Source organism: Ascaphus truei, chromosome 5, assembly GCF_040206685.1.
Source record: "Ascaphus truei isolate aAscTru1 chromosome 5, aAscTru1.hap1, whole genome shotgun sequence".
NCBI classification, from domain to species: Eukaryota; Metazoa; Chordata; class Amphibia; order Anura; family Ascaphidae; genus Ascaphus; species Ascaphus truei.
The window spans coordinates 130687896-130707716 of NC_134487.1; the positions used below are offsets into that span (position 1 = coordinate 130687896).

A 19821-nucleotide genomic window follows, 5' to 3' on the forward strand; every position below is an offset into this window, starting at 1 on the left:
CTCCAGCTGTGCCTGGGACAGCATGAACGGCTGCAGACAGCGCCCAAGCTGCAGAGAAAAGAAAAGGTTCGAGAAACAATTTCTGCTCTGTTTCTCATCCTGGCGGTTATATGTGTAGATACTGTACATACAGATATAAACAATACTAACCCCAATATAGTGCATAAAAAAAAATACATTGAATGATGCAGGCACAATTAATCTCTGCCAATAAAGAGCTTAAAATCTAATATTTTGGTACAGTAAAAGGTTACACTGTGTGCTAATTTGCATGCCATTTCCCACAATCCCTGGATGCAGTGTAAGCACTGTATGCTAAGTTATATTGGGGAAAATCAGGGCGGCAGACATGCCTGAGAAATGTGAATTTGCTCACAAGTGATATTTTTATTTGCGGTACAAAAAGTCATACGTTCACTTAGAGTTTGTCTATGGATATACATAAAGAAAAAATACATTTTGCGCCTATGATGCACTTAGAATAGCAATTCAACAAGAATTATAATAGATATACAACCATACTGTAAGTTAATGTATGACACAGGGTCCTTGTGGAATCCAATGATGATGGTAATATTAAGTAACCATGTGCATGAAAAACAAAGAGAAAACATACATAGTGTGATACTGTAAACAAAAAAAACTGTACTGAATGGAAACTAATAGCAACACATCTTATACTATATTAGTGAAAGCACTGTATGTTTGCCTGCCTGGATGTCCGGTGTCCCTAGCGGCGATCTCATTGGTCCCTTGGGCTGCCCGCCCCCGCACACCTCTCATTGGCCTCACACACTCACACCACCCCCTTGGCCCGCCCCCACACCTCGCATTGGCCTGAGGCGGAGTGACGGGCCAAAGGTCCACAAAAAAAAAAAAAAAAACCACACACACACCTCTCTGTCCTCTCCCCCCCCCATCACACTCACCTCCCACTCCATTCCCTCCCGCTCCACTCCCTCCCCGGCGGCGCCCGGAAGCCGCTCCACTCCCTCCCGCTCCACTCACCTCCCTCTCACTCCATTCCCTCCTGCTCCACTCACCTCCCACTCCATTCCCTCCCGCTCCACTCCCTCCCCGGCGGGGGGACACGCGCCCACCTAAGGGGCGTCCGGAAGCCGCTCCACTCACCTCCCGCTCCACTCACCTCCCACTCCATTCCCTCCCACTCCACTCACCTCCCACTCCATTCCCTCCTGCTCCACTCCCTCCCTGGCGGGGGTTGGCACACACGGCACCTAAGAGGCGCCCGGAAGCCGCTCCACTCCCTCCCACACTCACCTCCCTCCCCGGCGGGGGCACACGCGGCACCTAAGAGGCGCCCAGAAGCCGCTCCACTCCCTCCCGCTCCACTCCCTCCCACACTCACCTCCCTCCCGCTCCACTCCCGCACTCACCTCCCTCCCGCTCCACTCCCTCCCGCACTCACCTCCCTCCCCGGCGGGGGGACACGCGGCACCTAAGATGGCGGCGCCCCGAAGGAGAGGTGACGTGTGTGTGTGTGTGTGTGTCACTGTGTGTGTGTGTCACTGTGTGTGTGTGTGTGTGTGTGTGTGTCTCATTGTGTGTGTGTCTCACTGTGTGTGTGTGTGACACTGTGTGTGTCTCTCACTGTGTGTGTGTCTCTCACTGTGTGTGTCTCTCACTGTGTGTGTGTGACACTGTGTGTGTGTCTCTCACTGTGTGTGTCACTGTGTGTGTGTGTGTCTGTGTCACATGGGGGGGCAGGAGGGGAGAGAGAGGGGGGGAGCGGAGAAACATACAGGGGGAGTGGAGAGGAGAGACCCGGAAATTTTAACCAACCCACCCCCCTCCTGTCCACTCTCCCCCCCTCCTCCCCCCCTCCTCCTCCCGTCCGCACTCTCCCCCCCCTCCCGTCCGCTCTCCCCCCCCCCTCCTCCCGTCCGCTCTCCCCCCCCCTCCTCCCGTCCGCTCTCCCCCCCCCCTCCTCCCGTCCTCGGCACACCCACATCCGCACCCCACATCAGCACCAAACCCTCCCAAATCAGCACACCGATACAATCACCATTAGTACAGCCACAGCAGCACTACCACCGCACATGGGCCGCGTTGACCACTCCTCACCCAAATGCCACACCCACACCACAAACATCCCGGGCAACGCCGGGGCTCTCAGCTAGTACAACATAACATACAACTACAAAAAAGCTAAACTTAGTGGAAGCCTCACAGACCAAACAGGTGATAGATGACTGAATAAAAAAACGCACATTTATTCAAATATCGATACCGGTAACCAACAGAGGGTGAGACAAGCCGGGGATCCGCTGACAGTCTGACGACATCAATCATCCTGCAGCAGACGTGCCACGAGCGAGAGGGGATACGCTCAAACATTATCCATTGCCTACTACCACTCTCTATCTAGTAAGTGGACTTTCACCTAATGTAGCCGAGGATTAGTAGAATTTTTGTATGGATGAAGTTTCCATTGATCTAATTGTTTATTTTAATAAATGTGTGTTTTTTTTATTCTGTCATCTTTCACCTGTTTAGTCTGTGAGGCTTCCACTAAGTTTAGCTTTTTTGTAGTTGTATGTTATGTTGTATGTGTTGCTATTAGCTTCCATTCAGTATAGTTTTTTTTTGTTTACAGTATCACACTATGTATGTTTTCTCTTTGTTTTTCATGCACATGGTTACTTAATATTACCATCATCATTGGATTCCACAAGGACTCTGTGTCATACATCAACTTACTGTATGGTTGTATATCTATTATTATTCTTGTTGAATTGCTTTTCTAAGTGCATCATAGGCGCCAAATTTATTTGTTCTTTATGGTATTTCTCTGACCAGGTGGTCAGTGTTTAATAGAGAGAAAAAGAACAATGTTCTATAAATCGGTGCTACCAATATATAATGAAAAGTTCCAATATGTATATGTTGAAACAATGTGGATCTTGCTTGAAGAAAGGATACTCATAATATCAAAAGTGTCTGGTACATATTAGCAAGAAATGCTCAAAGTATGGGAGGATAAAGGAATAAATGTCCTGGTTGATAATGCAGGTAGTGACTGTGAATTGCAGCTCTTAACTGGTTCTCTTCCAAATAGGACACCCTCCCTAGAGCTACATTTGCCCAGCACAATAAACGATACTGAATGTCCAGCAGGGTAGAACAAACTGTACTCACAGCTGTATGAATAACTGAGTTATAGTACTCACAGTGAGTGGTAATCCTTCCTCATAGGCGTGCTTCACGTAATGAACAGACTGCATGAGATCCAATGTGAAGAGGAAAAAACGGAGCACAGCAGCCAGCAGGAACAGGTAACAAGGAGGGCTGCAATACTGGAACTTGGTTTAAAAGCAATTTAATGAAAAAGACAGCATGGCATACAGAAGGTAGAGTACTCTAAGGCCTCGGCCAAGGTACTTGCTTGCTGGCGGAGGCGCGCTGAGGCGCGCTTCCGCTCAGCACTGAGCCCCTACAGCTGCAATTAGAGCGGCTTTAGTAGGGGCTCGCCTACACTTCTGCAAGCGCGCGGAAGCGTCGGTCTTAGGGAAATTTAAAATTTCCCCGCTTGCCGGAGTGTAGGGCCGGTCACGTGAGCGGTTCGCCCAATGAGGGCGAACCAGCTCCATGACGTCACTGGCCCGCCCCCAGCCCGACCCCTGACAGCGCGCAGGGAAAGCACCCGCAAGGCCAGGGGAAGCACCCGCTTTCCCTGAGCCTCAGCGCGCCTCAGTACGCCAGCGGGGAGCTTGGCCGAGGCCTAAGGCGTTTCACGCCTAGTTTGGTGCTTCGTCTGACGAAACATGAAACGCGTTAGAGTACTCTACCTTCTGTATGCCATGCTATCTTTTCATTAAATTGCTTTTAAACCAAGTTCCAGTATTGCCGCCCTCCTTGTTACCTGTTCCTGCTGGCTGCTGTGCTCCGTTTTTCCTCTTCACATTGGATCTCCTGGTCAGTGTTTAATTTGGCAGCCGCCCCCTATTTCCATACTTGTGAATAGTAAGGGATTTCATTTATACTTACAAAGTGAGTTATTTATTTATATTGTTTTTGGTTTTAACCTTATCTCTTCTCTGTCTACTAATATCCACCTAAAGGTTAGCAGCTTTGACAGTATGACGCAATTATTTGCTTCTCGTCTAAATAGGAACATTGATTTAGGCAAAATATTTTCTGGAATGTTCAAATTGTAGTAATTAAACACACCACAGACAACATGTATTTATTGGTTGAAAAACTTGAGAAATTACTCATAAGTGAGACCAAACAGCTATGGGATGCCCTTACCCTGGAAAAATACGTGGAACAAAAAGAATTTCACGGGGCTGAGAATTTTCAAAATGCCAACAACAAATTTGAATAGCGATCCATTCATTTTGGAATGGAATCGAATACTTGATCATTGTTCCTTCGAACTCATCTGTTTGCTTATTTCCAAAAGACGGGCATCCCTGTAGAAATTGGATGAGGAAATGAATAACATGAAGGATCAATTTGAAATTTCGAAGACAATAGTGAGTTACCTGCCTTAGAGCAGAAAGATAAGAACACAATAGACCATATGGAAAAAGAAAGGATCAGTTTTAAACAAAAAAAAAATTTCAGAGACTAGAGTGACTACGAGTCTGGATGCGACAGAAACTGGAAAAAAGACACAAAAGAACCAGAAAAATATACACCCCAAAGAGAGTATAATTTTAGAGCTAGCCAACATAAATCCCAAGATTCTGGTATCAAATCAAGTGTCATTGACAAAAGTAAAATATCAAGTGTACATAAGCCACTTTCTCCACTAGCACCAAAAATAACTCAAGCGCACAATAAAGTCCAACAGCCCATGAGTAATGTTAGTAAGACCTCTGCCCCTGTTAAAACATCTCTCCAATCTAGCAGAGAGACCAGTCCCAGTCTAAATGACCATACACACACTGATAAATATCAACCTTTAGTTGATGTAGCACAAGAAAACAGCTGCTCCGTTCTGGATAAAGAGGAGAAACAGACTCTTTTTTTAGATTGGAGTCAGGCAAGGGATCAACATTATGCAAAAGAATCTATGGGAGATTTGTTGGGGAAAGATGCACCAGAGGCAAAAAAAAAAAAAAAAAAAAAAAACACTATAGAGGAAAAAGGGGAGGCAGAAAGAATGGGAAAATCACACAGATACGAAAGCCATTAAATCCTAATATTTTTAATATTAGTAAGTATCAAACATCAGATATAGAGAGAGAGGTTCTTGCGAAAGGACTCTCTTTCGCACCTGTATCAGGACCGAACAGTTTTAAATTATACTTTGACGTTCAAAAATATATAAGAAAGCTGCGTCTGAAGAAATACTTCCTATAAAGATGCTGTTTCTAGTCAACATTGCAATCATAATTTACCTATAATAGCAACTCCAGGAGCCAATAAGATATTCAAGAAAACCTCCACATTCTTTCTGAAATTTACGAGTGGACCTTTTGTTAATACATTTGCCCAAATGGTTAAAGATGATTTTGAGACTCAAAGCCAAAGATTTAAAATAAAAAGGGATAATCTGAGTGTAGAAGAAAAGGAAGTTCTCAGTGTGCTTGAAGAAAATTACTAGATTGTCATCAAATAGCTGATAAGGAAGGGAGGGGGGGGTGGGGTTGGTCATTATGGACCAAAGCTACTATATAAAGGAATCTGCATACACGAGAGAGAAAGAACCCTATACCGATGCACAATATCTCTACTAATAGAAAACAAATACATTTTTATTAATTATTTAAAATATCAACTAAAACACAGATAAAATAGCGCTTTCTTAGCAGAAACCCCAAGTTATAGTTCCTATTGTAATACTTTCTAATGATGTAATACAAAGACTACAGTATAGACAGCTGTAGTTGAAGAGGAGATGGGCGGTGTAATAGCCCTGCCTCAAGTATGTGCATGTACACCCTGCTGACACTGTTAATGTTTGTAAAACAGGAAGAGAGCATGTGAGGTATATATCAGATATATGTAATATGGACCAAATATATATTTCTCCTATCCCTTGGCAGAAAAGGTATTATTAATAGCCCTACTGTGATTATGAGGAAATTGTTGTATATTCCCTAGTTATAACCGGAGAGGTTGACATGATCTCACTCCTATCACACTGCCTGTGCAGGGTAGAGAATCTCTGTCAGGAGGACACAGCGGCTGTATGTGCAATAAATACAGCCCTTAGTCCAAGGCTAATTGCCTGTGTAGAAAGAGCCCCTCTATGATTAGTGGAGTCTCATACTACAAAGGGACTCAAACAGTAAACAGTTACCCTGTGTATCCTTCTTTGAAATAACATAGGAATATATTTATAGTCCAAGCACTCTCATGCTGACAATGGCGTATGCATAAGCTTAATGTCTATATATATATGGTACATCTGTTTATATATCATCTCAGCGTGTCTCACATCTAACATGCGTGCCTGCATACACAAAAAGTCTGTCACCTGTCTCAACTAGTGGCTACCACGTGTGGCCCACATCTTTTTAGGTAACTATAATCGATCGAGTTTGTACTATGAAACAACTGAAACAGCCGCTTCAGTCGCACTGATGATGTATCACCAGCGTCATAACCCAAGGGTCTATCCAACATCTTTTGTTTGTGTATATATAAAGGAATCCCTTCGTATTTTGGATGACAGGTCCACATACCAACCCCTCCCCCTCAATCCTATCATACAATATCAAAAATAATTATTGGAGTTTTTGGATGAAGGCTTGGATAACCCAAGGGAATATACAACAATTTCCTCATAATCACAGTAGGGCTGTTAATAATACCTTTTCTGCCAAGGGATAGGAGATATATATATTTGGTCCATATTACGTATGTCTGATATATATACCTTACATGCTCTCTTCCTGTTTTACAAACATTAACAGTGTCAGCAGGGTGTACATGCACATACTTACCTGGTCGTGAAGAGGTCCTATGATGTTTTGTCACACTTCAGCTGTGACAGATTATAAAAGAACCATCTCCTGGAATGTCCCTGCGGTCTGCAGTATGTGGGTATGACCACAAGAAGTATTAAAAGATGGTTGTATGAACACATCTATAATATCAAAGAAAGCTGATTAAAGAGAGCCAATACCTCTAGATTGGCTGGAAGCGCTGATTGAAGCAACAAAACCAGTATGCATGAGCGCCGCAGAAAAGGAAAGTTTCAAGTAGCGTTTGCATTTGCAATAGCATTTTTGGGCGCTTTCAGAGTTGGGGAGCTAGTGGCAGCATCAAAAACAAGCAATAATTCTGGCTTGCTATTCTCTTGGTTATAAACAAAAAATCAGCTGCATGCAAAATCCACAGGTCAAAGAGAGATCAGGTAGGAAGGGGAGCATGGCTTCACCTCAGAAAACAAAGCAATAGGAAAATATGCCCGGTCAGGTTAATACAGAAGTACATTAAGCACAGGCCCGAAACTGGGGACAATTTCTTTATCCACCAGGACATAACACCGTCCACGAGGTATCACTTTCAGAGTGTGCTCAAGTGCTGTCTGGGGACAGGTGGCATGGACCCAAAGGCCATGCACCCCAAGGTGTGTTTGGTACACACTCTTTTAGGATTGGGGCCGCAACTGGTGCGGCAGAGGAGGGCTCCACAGGAGGGCTCCACAGCAGAGCAGATAAAGAAATTAGGGAAGTGGAAATCTAATATGTATAGAAAGCAACATTAGAGCCAGGGAACAGGATCCTGATTCCCGGGAAATGTAATCCCTCACTGGGATCACATTTCAAACACAGCGAAATCACAGGAAATAATAATAATGCTTAGGGAAGGAGAGTCACTCCCTCACCAACACGTGCTGCCTTGACGGGCTGAGCTCAGAGACAGGGAGCAAGGGGGAAGGAGAGGACGTCACAGCCTCTCCTCCTGTGATGTGTAGATGTTCGGGGTCGGCAGCATCCCTCTGCTGAGCTGACTGCTCAATATGTGGAGCACAAAACGGTAGGGATCACCCATTGCCACTGCCCTCTGCTTATCACTCCCTGTCTCCCTCGAGGCCCCCCCCACTTGTCCCCTCCTACTTGTCCCTCACTGCCCCCCCAACTTGTTCCTCACTGCCCCCAAAACGTGTCCCTCTTCTGCTCCTCCCCTGTCTCCTTCACCTGTCTCCCTCACTTCCTGCACCACTTGTCCCTCACTGCCCCCTCCCCTGTCTCCTTAACTGCCCCCCTCACTTGTCCCTCATTGCCCTCTCCCCTTCCTCCCTCACAGCCCCCTCCCCTCACTGCCGCCTCCGTCACTTTCTTGTTTCACCTGCTCTCCTTGTCACCCCCCTTGCCTTCCACTGCCCCCTGTTACCCTCTTGTATTGTATTGTATATCTTTATTTATATATAGTGCCATTAATGTACATAGCGCTTCACAGCAAATCATATAAATAACAAATATAAATAACAGGTCATGGGAATAAGTGCTTCAGGCATAAAAGTAACATTAAGGAAGAGGTGTCCCTGCTCCGAGGAGCTTACAGTCTAATTGGTAGGTAGGGAGAACGTACAGAGACAGTAGGAGGGAATTCTGGTAAGTGCGTCTGCAGGGGGCCAAGCTTTATGTATCATGTGTTCAGTACCTTTTCCCCTACTGCCCCCCCCCCATCAACCCCTTGCCACCACACTGGCCACACTTCACCCCTTGTCCTCTACCCGTACTCTGTCAGGTTATACAATGTGTTGATCGTTGGTGTATAGTGTCATTAGATTATACTCTATCAGTGTAAAGTGTGGTTTGGTGATATACTGTACTCTGTGTATAGTGCGGTCTGCTGATATACTTTGTGTCCGTGTATAGCGTCAACTTGCTACATATGCTGTGTTGGTGTATTGTGCTGTTTGTTTATACATACACACACACACACACACAGACTCACACTCTGACTGCAGCAGGTTTAGAACCTCCACTACAGCAAGGGAACCAAAAGAGCGTTGCAGCGGTGTCATGGAAGCAACTGAGTCACCGGAGGCTGTTGAGTATGCGCACGCATGCGCAGTGGGATCGTGCATGCGCAGAGGACCTCCTAGTGGTGGCCATTAGAGGCACCGGGCTCCACGGGGACTACAGCCCCCAGAAGGCACTGGGGTTGTTAGTCAGGTGCAGGCAAGCAGCCAATTGCACGGCCGGATTCCTTTGCGACCTGGATTGTTTTTTCGCATGCTGAGGAGCATCCCAGTCGGAGCTGGGACAAGGAGAGGGTAGGGTGTGTATGCAGGGCGTCTGTGACCCCTGCACTAGGCCAGGGACCCCTTAGGCCCCAGCTAGGCCCCGACTCCCCCGTTGAGCTTGTGGTTGCTGCAGGCACAGGCCCGGTAGTTAGGGACACTGCCCCTGTATTACAAGCATGAGGGTCACAGCCAGGACACGGCGGCGACCTGGCATCTGATAGCCTGGGACCAGATCACCACACCAAGAGAGAGAGACTATTATAGTGGGACCCTCCAGCTGGACACCACCCCATATGGAGGCGGGCTCATCACTGACGACGGCGTGGGACCGGACAGCTTCCTCTTATCTTCAGTCGGTGCTACCGGGTGCTGGAGTACCCGGCAGGTATCACACCTACAACTACAAGTGCACCAACTTTAACACGCGGTTGTGGGCAGCGCTGTCACACACTTTGGGTGGATTGACTCTTGTGGACACCAGGGTGGTTGGGTGCCCAGGGGCACCTGAGTATTTTGGGGATATTCCCTCCGGGTGTGGACACTGTGTTCGAGGGCACTGTGGGGTTACGGCCGTGCGTGACCTTTTTGGTGTGGGTGTTATATTGTTGTTCCTTTTTCATATGCATGCAGTAAACTGTTATCTTTATCAGTGTGTGTGTTATTGTATTGGGTCCTGTGACGGGGTTACCCAACATAGTTGGATCCCACATTGGGTGGAGGCGCTGTCACCAGATGGATCAGGAACACCCCAGGCTCCCAGCAGCGGAGGTTCAGGCCTCCTGTGAGCCACAGGTAATGCACCACACTCAGTAGCCGCCATATCTCCAATAGGGTGGGGGAAACTGAGCTACATACTTATCGTCCGCTTTTAAGTACGTTTTTGGACCAAGAAATGTAATCTCTTCACCAGGAAAAAACAGGAAATGTATGGTTTGCACCAGGAAATTTGAAATGTGAAAGTGGAAACAGTGCACTGGACCTGCAGGAGGCTCTTTGGCTCTGTCTTGTGAGCACAGTGTGCAGCACATGAGGAAACATACGCCCCCTGCAGCTGCATTCTCAGTGAGAACTGCAGGGCTGTCTGTGGGGTCCGGAGAAAGGGGAGAAATTCAGGTAACTCACAGTAAACCTGTGAGAATTTATATCATTGGCTAAAAGTATGAGGGATAAAAACTCCAGAGTGACACTGTGGTATCTGCCACTCCTGTCTCTTTAGTTTGAAATCTACTACAGCACATGGAATAATAATAACACAGATTTCCTTTGCTGGGAATGCTTGGAGGGTCACGTTTCTGCCACTGGTACTCTGGGTAACCCACAAAGAGAGAGAGAACAAAACAGGGAAAAATACCCTGTCACTTCTTAAATAAAGCCGCCTTCCTCTCTCTGAGCTAGTTCTGGGTTTCCATTCTACTGTACCAGAAGCTTCAGAGCTATTTTGTCAGGTACAGGTGCACTGGATTATATGACCAGACTGCTAGCGCTATATGCTATAGTAATATGAATTGCCTTTATTTATATAGCGCCATTAATGTATATAGCGCTTCACAGCAGTAATAGTTACAATCACATAAATAATAAGATATAAATAACACAAATGGAAGAAGTGCTCAGACATAAAAGTAACATTTAGGAAAGGGAGTCCCTGCTCTGAAGAGCTTACAATCTAATTGGTTGGTAGGAAGAACGTACAGAGACAGTAGGAGGGGTTTATCAGGGTTCAGGGCAGGCAACGAGCTCAGGCAAACTGCAGTAATAGAGTGTAGCTATTATGCAACCTGTTACTGTGCTGGAATTACATTTTGTACTGCATGCTACTGTAGTTGGCTGTGACTCATGGACCTAAGAAGTCGGACCTGGCTGCTGTAACAATACACTACACACTACATGGCGAGTCCTGTGTCTGGGAGTAAAAGACTGTGATGCTAACAGTCTGTAAATGCTATCTTAAAGGTTGAGAGACTGCTTTTGAAACCTTATCTCTGTACTGTACATACTTTGTATTTTTTTTATTTTATTATTATGCTGCAGTAAAGCTTGTTTTATTTAATCTAAGCCCGGTGTCCAGAGTCTGATTACCCTGCAACAGAGATCTCTTAACTACAATTAAACAAATTAATACATTCAGTGTTAGAGAAGCCTGTACCATGCAGCTTAGAAATGTGTGGCAGATCTCTCTGACACTCAACGGGTTAAAGTGCAGTGAAATAAAACACAAGACCATGTGCCTATGTGACTTGAAGTCCCGTTTTTAACCCCTCGGTGACCCACCTAGATTGCAAGCTCTTCAGCCATGAAATTACATTCTATACTCTATCCTCTTTTCAATATTATTGTGCCTTGTATAAAGCAGCAGGGCACATTATGGACAGTACAGCCTCTTTACCTCATACACACCACGGCCTTGTGCTTACCCTATCATCCGTAAAGGGTTGCACAGTTGCAGAGGGGTCTTCTCCTGGGGATGCCATCTCTTGACGTACCTGGCAGAGCAAACAGAATAGGTGACACAGGAAAGAGACTTTAGAGGAAATAGGGAGATATGGGAATAGTGCTAAGTGAATAAAAGGTGCTGGATGGGGATTAATAAATAAGTACATACTGAATATTGAGGCAGCCGAAGATGTGAACACATAATGCTGTGTACTTCAACTGCCTCCAGCACTGGAGCATAAAGCATGGTATACTGTACATACCTAGGCTGTAATCCAGAAGTACCAACAGACCAGGATCAGACTCCTTTCTTTAACAAACAGTATTTATTCACATCTCTCTCCTGCACCCTCCTTCCGTGGTACCCTGTGCCCTCCTCCCTCTTTGCTATAAGTTAATCAACTCCTCCCTCTCTCTTGGCACCAAAAAGGAACCACCCAAAAGAGATAGACAGTGTGTAGGGAAACCTATAGCATATCAGGCCTCGATGAACTTTCTGCAAGCTCAGGAGTACAAAACACATACACAGCACCCTGCTCCTGTGAGCACAGGGCACACGCACAGTGCTCCTGGGAGCACAGGGCACACGCACAGTGCTCCTGGGAGCACAGGGCACACGCACAGTGCTCCTGGGAGCACAGGGCACACGCACAGTGCTCCTGGGAGCACAGGGCACACGCACAGTGCTCCTGGGAGCACAGGGCACACGCACAGTGCTCCTGGGAGCACAGGGCACACGCACAGTGCCCTGCTCCTTGAGCACAGGACACACACAGCACCTACTCCTGGGAGCACAGAACACACACAGCACCTACTTCTTGGAGCACAGGCACACAGAGCACCCTGCTCCTGGGAGCACAGAACACACACAGCACCTACTCCTTGGAGCACAGGCACACAGAGCACCCTGCTCCTGGGAGCACAGAACACACACACAGCACCTACTCCTTGGAGCACAGGCACACAGAGCACCCTGCTCCTGGGAGCACAGAACACACACAGCACCTACTCCTTGGAGCACAGGCACACACAGCACCCTGCTCCTGGGAGCACAGGACAAAAAGAGCACCCTGCTCCTGGGAGCACAGGACACACACAAAGCACCCTGATTCTGGGAGCACAGGACACACACCGCACCCTCGCATCCTGCTCCTGGAAACACATGACACACACAGCACCGTGCTCCTGGGAGCACAGGACACAAACAAAGCACCCTGATTCTGGGAGCACAGGACACATACAAAGCACCCTAATTGTGGGAGTACAAGGCACACACACAGCACCCTACTCCTGAGTGCCAGCACAACCTAGCACATTAAAATTGGACTGATTTCCCAAGACAGCCACTGACAAAATATTTACTTTAAATTGCAATCAGTGATAACAAGCAAAGCAGGTGTAATTCAATGTAAATACTTGCACACCCAGAAAAATAATACAATAATGTCACTTCTGCCAGAAGGCGCTGCGTAATTATTATTTGTTCCTTACCTCATTTGTAAGGCCAAGTATGTTACAGTGTAGTTATCAATGTGCCTGTGCATCCCACAGCTGGCGGACCTGAGGATTATAAACAGTTTAAAACTGAGGACCTTGGGGAGCTGCAGAAGAAATTAAGCTAACTGCAGACACACTCCAAACACACCAGCTATTCAAGAGATCTCATAGGGCTTTTATTCACATCTTACCACATTTCAGTTTCTGTCAATTCCACAGCTGTCCCCAGCCAAACCAAGACAGATTTAGAAAGCGATCCTCACTAACATAATGTAAGCTTCACCTATAGGTACATTGGAGAGGATCTTTAATCCCTTTGCTATCTAGTGTGGCAGCCATGTATGGCTCCCCTGGCAGCAGGGGTGGGGAAGTGATGGAGACAGGAATGGGGGGGACTAGAGTATGTTAAACCCGACCTGCATCCATTAAGGTACAGTAGACACTTCAAATATTCATACTGTACCAGGAACTTTACAGCTCTTTATTCATGAAGGGGCCTGTTCTGTCCCAGCCGTAATATGGCTTAATACAGAGGTGCGCAATGGCGATGTGTCGCCATGGCAACGCGGCATCAAATAATGCCGTGGGTCACATGACGTCGTGATGTCAGAAAACACCTGGCTTAATCAATTGAGACAAGCAGTTAACTCAATTCCTTCTTTCCTACAAAATGGAGTCTTTTTTTAATTTCTAAAGTTTTATTGTGGGAACATGAACAGAAAGGAAGGGAAAATGTATGGGGATGTATAAAATAAGAAATAGGTAAGAAACAATGCTACTGTATCCCAGAGAGATGCAAGGCAGAAGGCAGCAAACTCAAAGATGTGGGGTGGGAAAAGGAAGGTTGCTAAGGCAACAGGCAGAAGCAGGAAACAGGAAAAAATACAGAGCTGGAGACAGAGAATAGGGCCTGTAATAATTTTATAAAACAAAAAGGGCTTCCTCTAGGCTATGTATCTCTAATCCTCCTCATATGCCATTGATTAATGTCAAGAATACCAAATAGTGACTTATATTCCAATATAAAACCTTTCGTCTGCATATCTGAGGTTGGTAATCCGCTGACCAAGGGTTTCAAAGTCAACAATGAAATATTCTGAAGTTTCCTTTTGCTGTAATTCTGAAAAAAACAAGGAAGAGAACACTGTTGTATCACTGCACCAGTCTGATCTACCCTCACTGCCGTATCACTGTACCAGTCTGATCTATCCTCACTGCCGTATCACTGTACCAGTCTGATCTACCCTCACTGCCGTATCACTGTACCAGTCTGATCTACCCTCACTGCCGTATCACTGTACCAGTCTGATCTACCCTCACTGCCGTATCACTGTACCAGTCTGATCTACCCTCACTGCCGTATCACTGTACCAGTCTGACCTACCCTCACTGCCGTATCACTGTACCAGTCTGATCTACCCTCACTGCCGTATCACTGTACCAGTCTGATCTACCCTCACTGCCATATCACTGCACCAGTCTGATCTACCCTCACTGCCGTATCACTGTACCAGTCTGATCTACCCTCACTGCCGTATCACTGTACCAGTCTGATCTACCCTCACTGCCGTATCACTGTACCAGTCTGATCTACCCTCACTGCCGTATCACTGTACCAGTCTGATCTACCCTCACTGCCGTATCACTGTACCAGTCTGATCTACCCTCACTGCCATATCACTGCACCAGTCTGATCTACCCTCACTGCCGTATCACTGTACCAGTCTGATCTACCCTCACTGCCGTATCACTGTACCAGTCTGATCTACCCTCACTGCCGTATCACTGTACCAGTCTGATCTACCCTCACTGCCGTATCACTGTACCAGTCTGATCTACCCTCACTGCCATATCACTGCACCAGTCTGATCTACCTCACTGCCGTATCACTGCACCAGTCTGATCTACCCTCACTGCCGTATCACTGTACCAGTCTGATCTACCCTCACTGCCATATCACTGCACCAGTCTGATCTACCCTCACTGCCGTATCACTGCACCAGTCTGATCTACCCTCACTGTCATATCACTGCACCAGTCTGATCTACCCTCACTACCGTATCACTGCACCGGTCTGATCCACCCTCACTGCCGTATCACTGCACCAGTCTGATCTACCCTCACTGCCGTATCACTGCACCAGTCTGATCTACCCTCACTGCTGTATCACTGCACCAGTCTGATCTACCCTCACTGCTGTATCACTGCACCAGTCTGATCTACCCTCACTACTGTATCACTGCACCGGTCTAATTTCCCTAGCCAATTCCAATCTGGCTTTCGCCCCAAACTCTCCACCGTAACTACCCTGCTAAAAGTTTGCAATGAAATCCAGTGTGAAATGGAACAGGGACAACTCACTGGTGCAGTATTCCTAGATTTTGCAAAGGCTTTTGATACTGTTGATCATATTATCTTGCTTAACAAACTCCAGTGCTCTGGAATAGGGAAGCATGCTTTAAACTGGTTTCAGTCCTACCTATCAGGTAGATCCCAACATGTGTCCATCTCAGGCTCTAACTCCAACCCCCTAGATATCACCTGTGGTGTCCCGCAAGGCTCTGTTCTGGGGCCCCTACTCTTCTCAGTGTTCATTAATGATCTTTCCACAGCTTGTAAGGAAGCCTCAATACACATGTATGCAGATGACACAGTCCTATATGCACACAGCCATAGCCTCTCTGACCTTCAACATATACTTCAGTCTGACTTTTTGAGACTCGAAAACTGGATTTCCCAAAACAAACTGTTTTTAAACACTGACAAGACTGTAACAATGGTATTTGGGACCAGGACTAAATTTTTAAAGCTGCCAGCGACTGAGCTCCAGATTAGAACCAATGCTAACACCACCCTAACCCCTGTCACTTGTTTTAAATACCTGGGCATATGGTTTGACTCCCACTTAACATTCGGGATGCACATTGATACCCTGACAACCAAGACCTATGCCAAACTAGGGGTACTTTACAGGAACAAATCCTCCCTAAGCCTGCTGGTCAGAAAGCGTATCGCACAGGAGATGCTAATGCCAATTATTGACTATGGAGACATAGTATATGGCTCGGCACCTCAAACCCACCTTAGCAAACTTGACACCCTCTACAATTCAATTTGTCGTTTTGTTCTCAAATGCAACTACAACACACATCATTGCGAAATGCTCAAAGAACTAGATTGGTCATCACTAGAGTCTAGGCGCAAAGTTCACCTTTCCTGTCTTTCCTTTAAATTCTTTATGGGCAAGCTACCCAGCTACCTGAACAAGCTCCTCATCCCTACCACATACAGCACTTATCATCTGATCAGACGCCAAAAGACTGTTCATGGTCCCAAGGCTCAACAAAATATCCGGCCGTTCCTCTTTCTCTTACCGTGCACTCCAAAACTGGAACAACCTACCAGACACTCTCACATCCACCACCAGTTTAAGTTCTTTCAAATCTAAGGCTGTCTCACATTTTAATCTGGTCTGTAACTGTTTCATTCGCCCATAATATATATTATCTTTAACTGTGCATGCAATGTCTTGTATATAATGTATACCCTGCACATTTATGTAACTGTATTTGTAAACATGTATTATTTGTCTTACCTCTGTGCCCAGGACATACTTGAAAACGGGAGGTAACTCTCAATGTATTACTTCCTATTAAAATATTTTATAAATAAATAAATCTACCCTCACTGCTGTATCACTGCACCAGTCTGATCTACCCTCAATGCTGTATCACTGCACCAGTCTGATCTACCCTCACTGCTGTATCACTGCACCAGTCTGATCTACCCTCACTGCTGTATCACTGCACCAGTCTAATCTACCCTCACTGCTGTATCACTGCACCAGTCTGATCTACCCTCACTGCTGTATCACTGCACCAGTCTGATCTACCCTCACTGCTGTATCACTGCACTTGTCTGATCTACCCTCACTGCTGTATCACTGCACTTGTCTGATCTACCCTCACTGCTGTATCACTGCACCAGTCTGATCCACACTCACTGCTGTATCACTGCACCTGTCTGATCTACCCTCACTGCCGTATCACTGCACCAGTCTGATCCACACTCACTGCTGTATCACTGCACCAGTCTGATCTACCCTCACTGCCGTATCACTGCACCGGTCTGATCTACCCTCACTGCTGTATCACTGCACCAATCTGATCTACCCTCACTGCCGTATCACTGCACCAGTCTGATCTACCCTCACTACTGTATCACTGCACCAGTCTGATCTACCCTCACTGCCGTATCACTGCACCAGTCTGATCTACCCTCACTGCTGTATCACTGCACCAGTCTGATCTACCCTCACTGCCGTATCACTGCACCAGTCTGATCTACCCTCACTGCTGTATCACTGCACCAGTCTGATCTACCCTCAATGCTGTATCACTGCACCAGTCTGATCTACCCTCACTGCTGTATCACTGCACCAGACTGATCTACCCTCACTGCTGTATCACTGCACCGGTCTGATCTACCCTCGCTGCTGTATCACTGCATCAGTCTGATCTACCCTCACTGCTGTATCACTGCACCGGTCTGATCTACCCTCGCTGCTGTATCACTGCACCAGTCTGATCTACCCTCACTGCTGTATCACTGCACCAGTCTGATCTACCCTCACTGCTGTATCACTGCACCAGTCTGATCTACCCTCACTGCTGTATCACTGCACCAGTCTGATCTACCCTCACTGCCGTATCACTGCACCAGTCTGATCTACCCTCACTGCTATATCACTGCACCAGTCTGATCTACCCTCACTACTGTATCACTGCACCAGTCTGATCTACCCTCACTGCTGTATCACTACACCAGACTGATCTACCCTCACTGCTGTATCACTACACCAGTCTGATCTACCCTCACTGCTGTATCCCTACACTGGTCTGATCTACCCTCGCTGCTGTATTACTGCACCAGTCTGATCTACCCTCACTACCGTATCACTGCACCAGACTGATCTACCCTCACTGCTGTATCACTGCACCAGTCTGATCTACCCTCACTTCTGTATCACTGCACCAGTCTAATCTACCCTCACTGCCGTATCACTGCACCAGTCTGATCTACCCTCACTGCTGTATCACTGCACCAGTCTGATCTACCCTCACTGCTGTATCACTGCACCAGTCTGATCTACCCTCACTGCCGTATCACTGCACCAGTCTGATCTACCCTCACTGCTGTATCACTGCACCAGTCTGATCTACCCTCACTGCCGTATCACTGCACCAGTCTGATCTACCCTCACTGCTGTATCACTGCACCAGTCTAATCTACCCTCACTGCCGTATCACTGCACCAGTCTGATCTACCCTCACTGCTGTATCACTGCACCAGTCTGATCTACCCTCACTGCTGTATCACTGCACCAGTCTGATCTACCCTCACTGCTGTATCACTGCACCAGTCTGATCTATCCTCCCTGCTGTATCACTGCACAAGTCTGATCCACCCTCACTGCTGTATCACTGCACCAGTCTGATCCACCCTCACTGCTGTATCACTGCACCCGTCTGATCTACCCTCACTGCTGATGTGTGACAATTAATTGTCTTTCTAAGAAAATTGACCAAGTTCCAGGTGCGAAATATACAGTAGATGTGAAGCTTAGGATGGAAAAAGCTTAAAGTGGAAGTTGCTGTAGAAGCAATCTCAGCGTATTCTGTACATATTTGGAGACCTGTTTTACCGATTGACATTGACCTATTTTACCTTAAATATATGTACATAAAACCAATGTAACTTTTACAATGTTTTATTTTATAGAATCCCTACTTCTTAAACGTATTTCCTCCCCTCTTTAATTCATAATAATTACCTGACAGAATGTTGATTTTATTGGATTTCACTTGTTCTTCCTCATATCTCATAGCTATCTGCCTCTATTCCTCCTGTGTCCACGTAATGCATTGTCTACCTTGCATTGCTTGCTTATTTTGTTCAAGTTTGCAATGTAAAGTTATATTGTGCCTGATGCAGCAGCAAAATAATGTCATACAAAATCATATGTAAAAGGTAAATATGAACAGCTGATTTTTCAATACAAATAAATATAGCAAAGCAATATATATATATTGTAGCCGTTGAGGGTCCCCTCCGAAGGCACTTGACCTGTCGATCGTGTCTTGACTGTAATCCGCTCTCCTGCTGCTACGTGCACACACTGAAATCCTCAACCACATCTGATAGCCCTCAGGTCTGCACAGATCTGATTCAACATGGCCTCCCCCCTTTTTAAACGCCCCTCTCCTTCATGGTCACTCCTCTTCCACAGACGTTATTATTGACTGATCTCATGTCCATAACAGTCACATGTCCAAAGCAAATTGGAGAGGAACCTGCCAGGGGGCAGCGTGATTGTGTGGAGCTCATCACACTCGGGGGTTACACACACACACACACACACACACACACACACACACACACACACACACACACACACACACACACACACACACACACACACACACACACACACACACATACACATACACACACACACACACACACACACACACACACATATATATATATTTACTCGATATATATATATTTATATATATATATGTGTGTGTGTGTGTGTGTAACCCCCGAGTGTGATGAGCTCCACACAATCACGCTGCCCCCTGGCAGGTTCCTCTCCAATTTGCTTTGGACATGTGACTGTTATGGACATGAGATCAGTCAATAATAACGTCTGT

General features: G+C 46.3%; 1 protein-coding gene across 3 annotated transcripts in view; it reads right to left on the reverse strand.

The window, feature by feature from the left end:
- Window positions 1-13156, reverse strand: part of LOC142495381 (hexokinase-2-like) — a 38057-nt gene extending 24901 nt beyond the window's left edge. Inside the window, exons 1-3 of one of the 3 annotated variants that reach the window (XM_075600799.1) lie at window positions 13100-13156; window positions 11590-11658; window positions 1-48 (exon numbers count right to left, since the gene is read on the reverse strand). The exon at window positions 1-48 is cut by the window's left edge and continues 115 nt beyond it. In XM_075600799.1, the coding sequence (XP_075456914.1) occupies window positions 1-48; window positions 11590-11646 (105 nt within the window). In that variant the 5' untranslated portion in view covers window positions 11647-11658; window positions 13100-13156. Of the gene's footprint in view, window positions 49-11561; window positions 11659-11871; window positions 11990-13099 lie in introns of those variants that run through there. The other 2 variants (XM_075600798.1, XM_075600800.1) reach the window with 2 other exon arrangements.
- Window positions 13157-19821: the final 6665 nt, after the last annotated feature.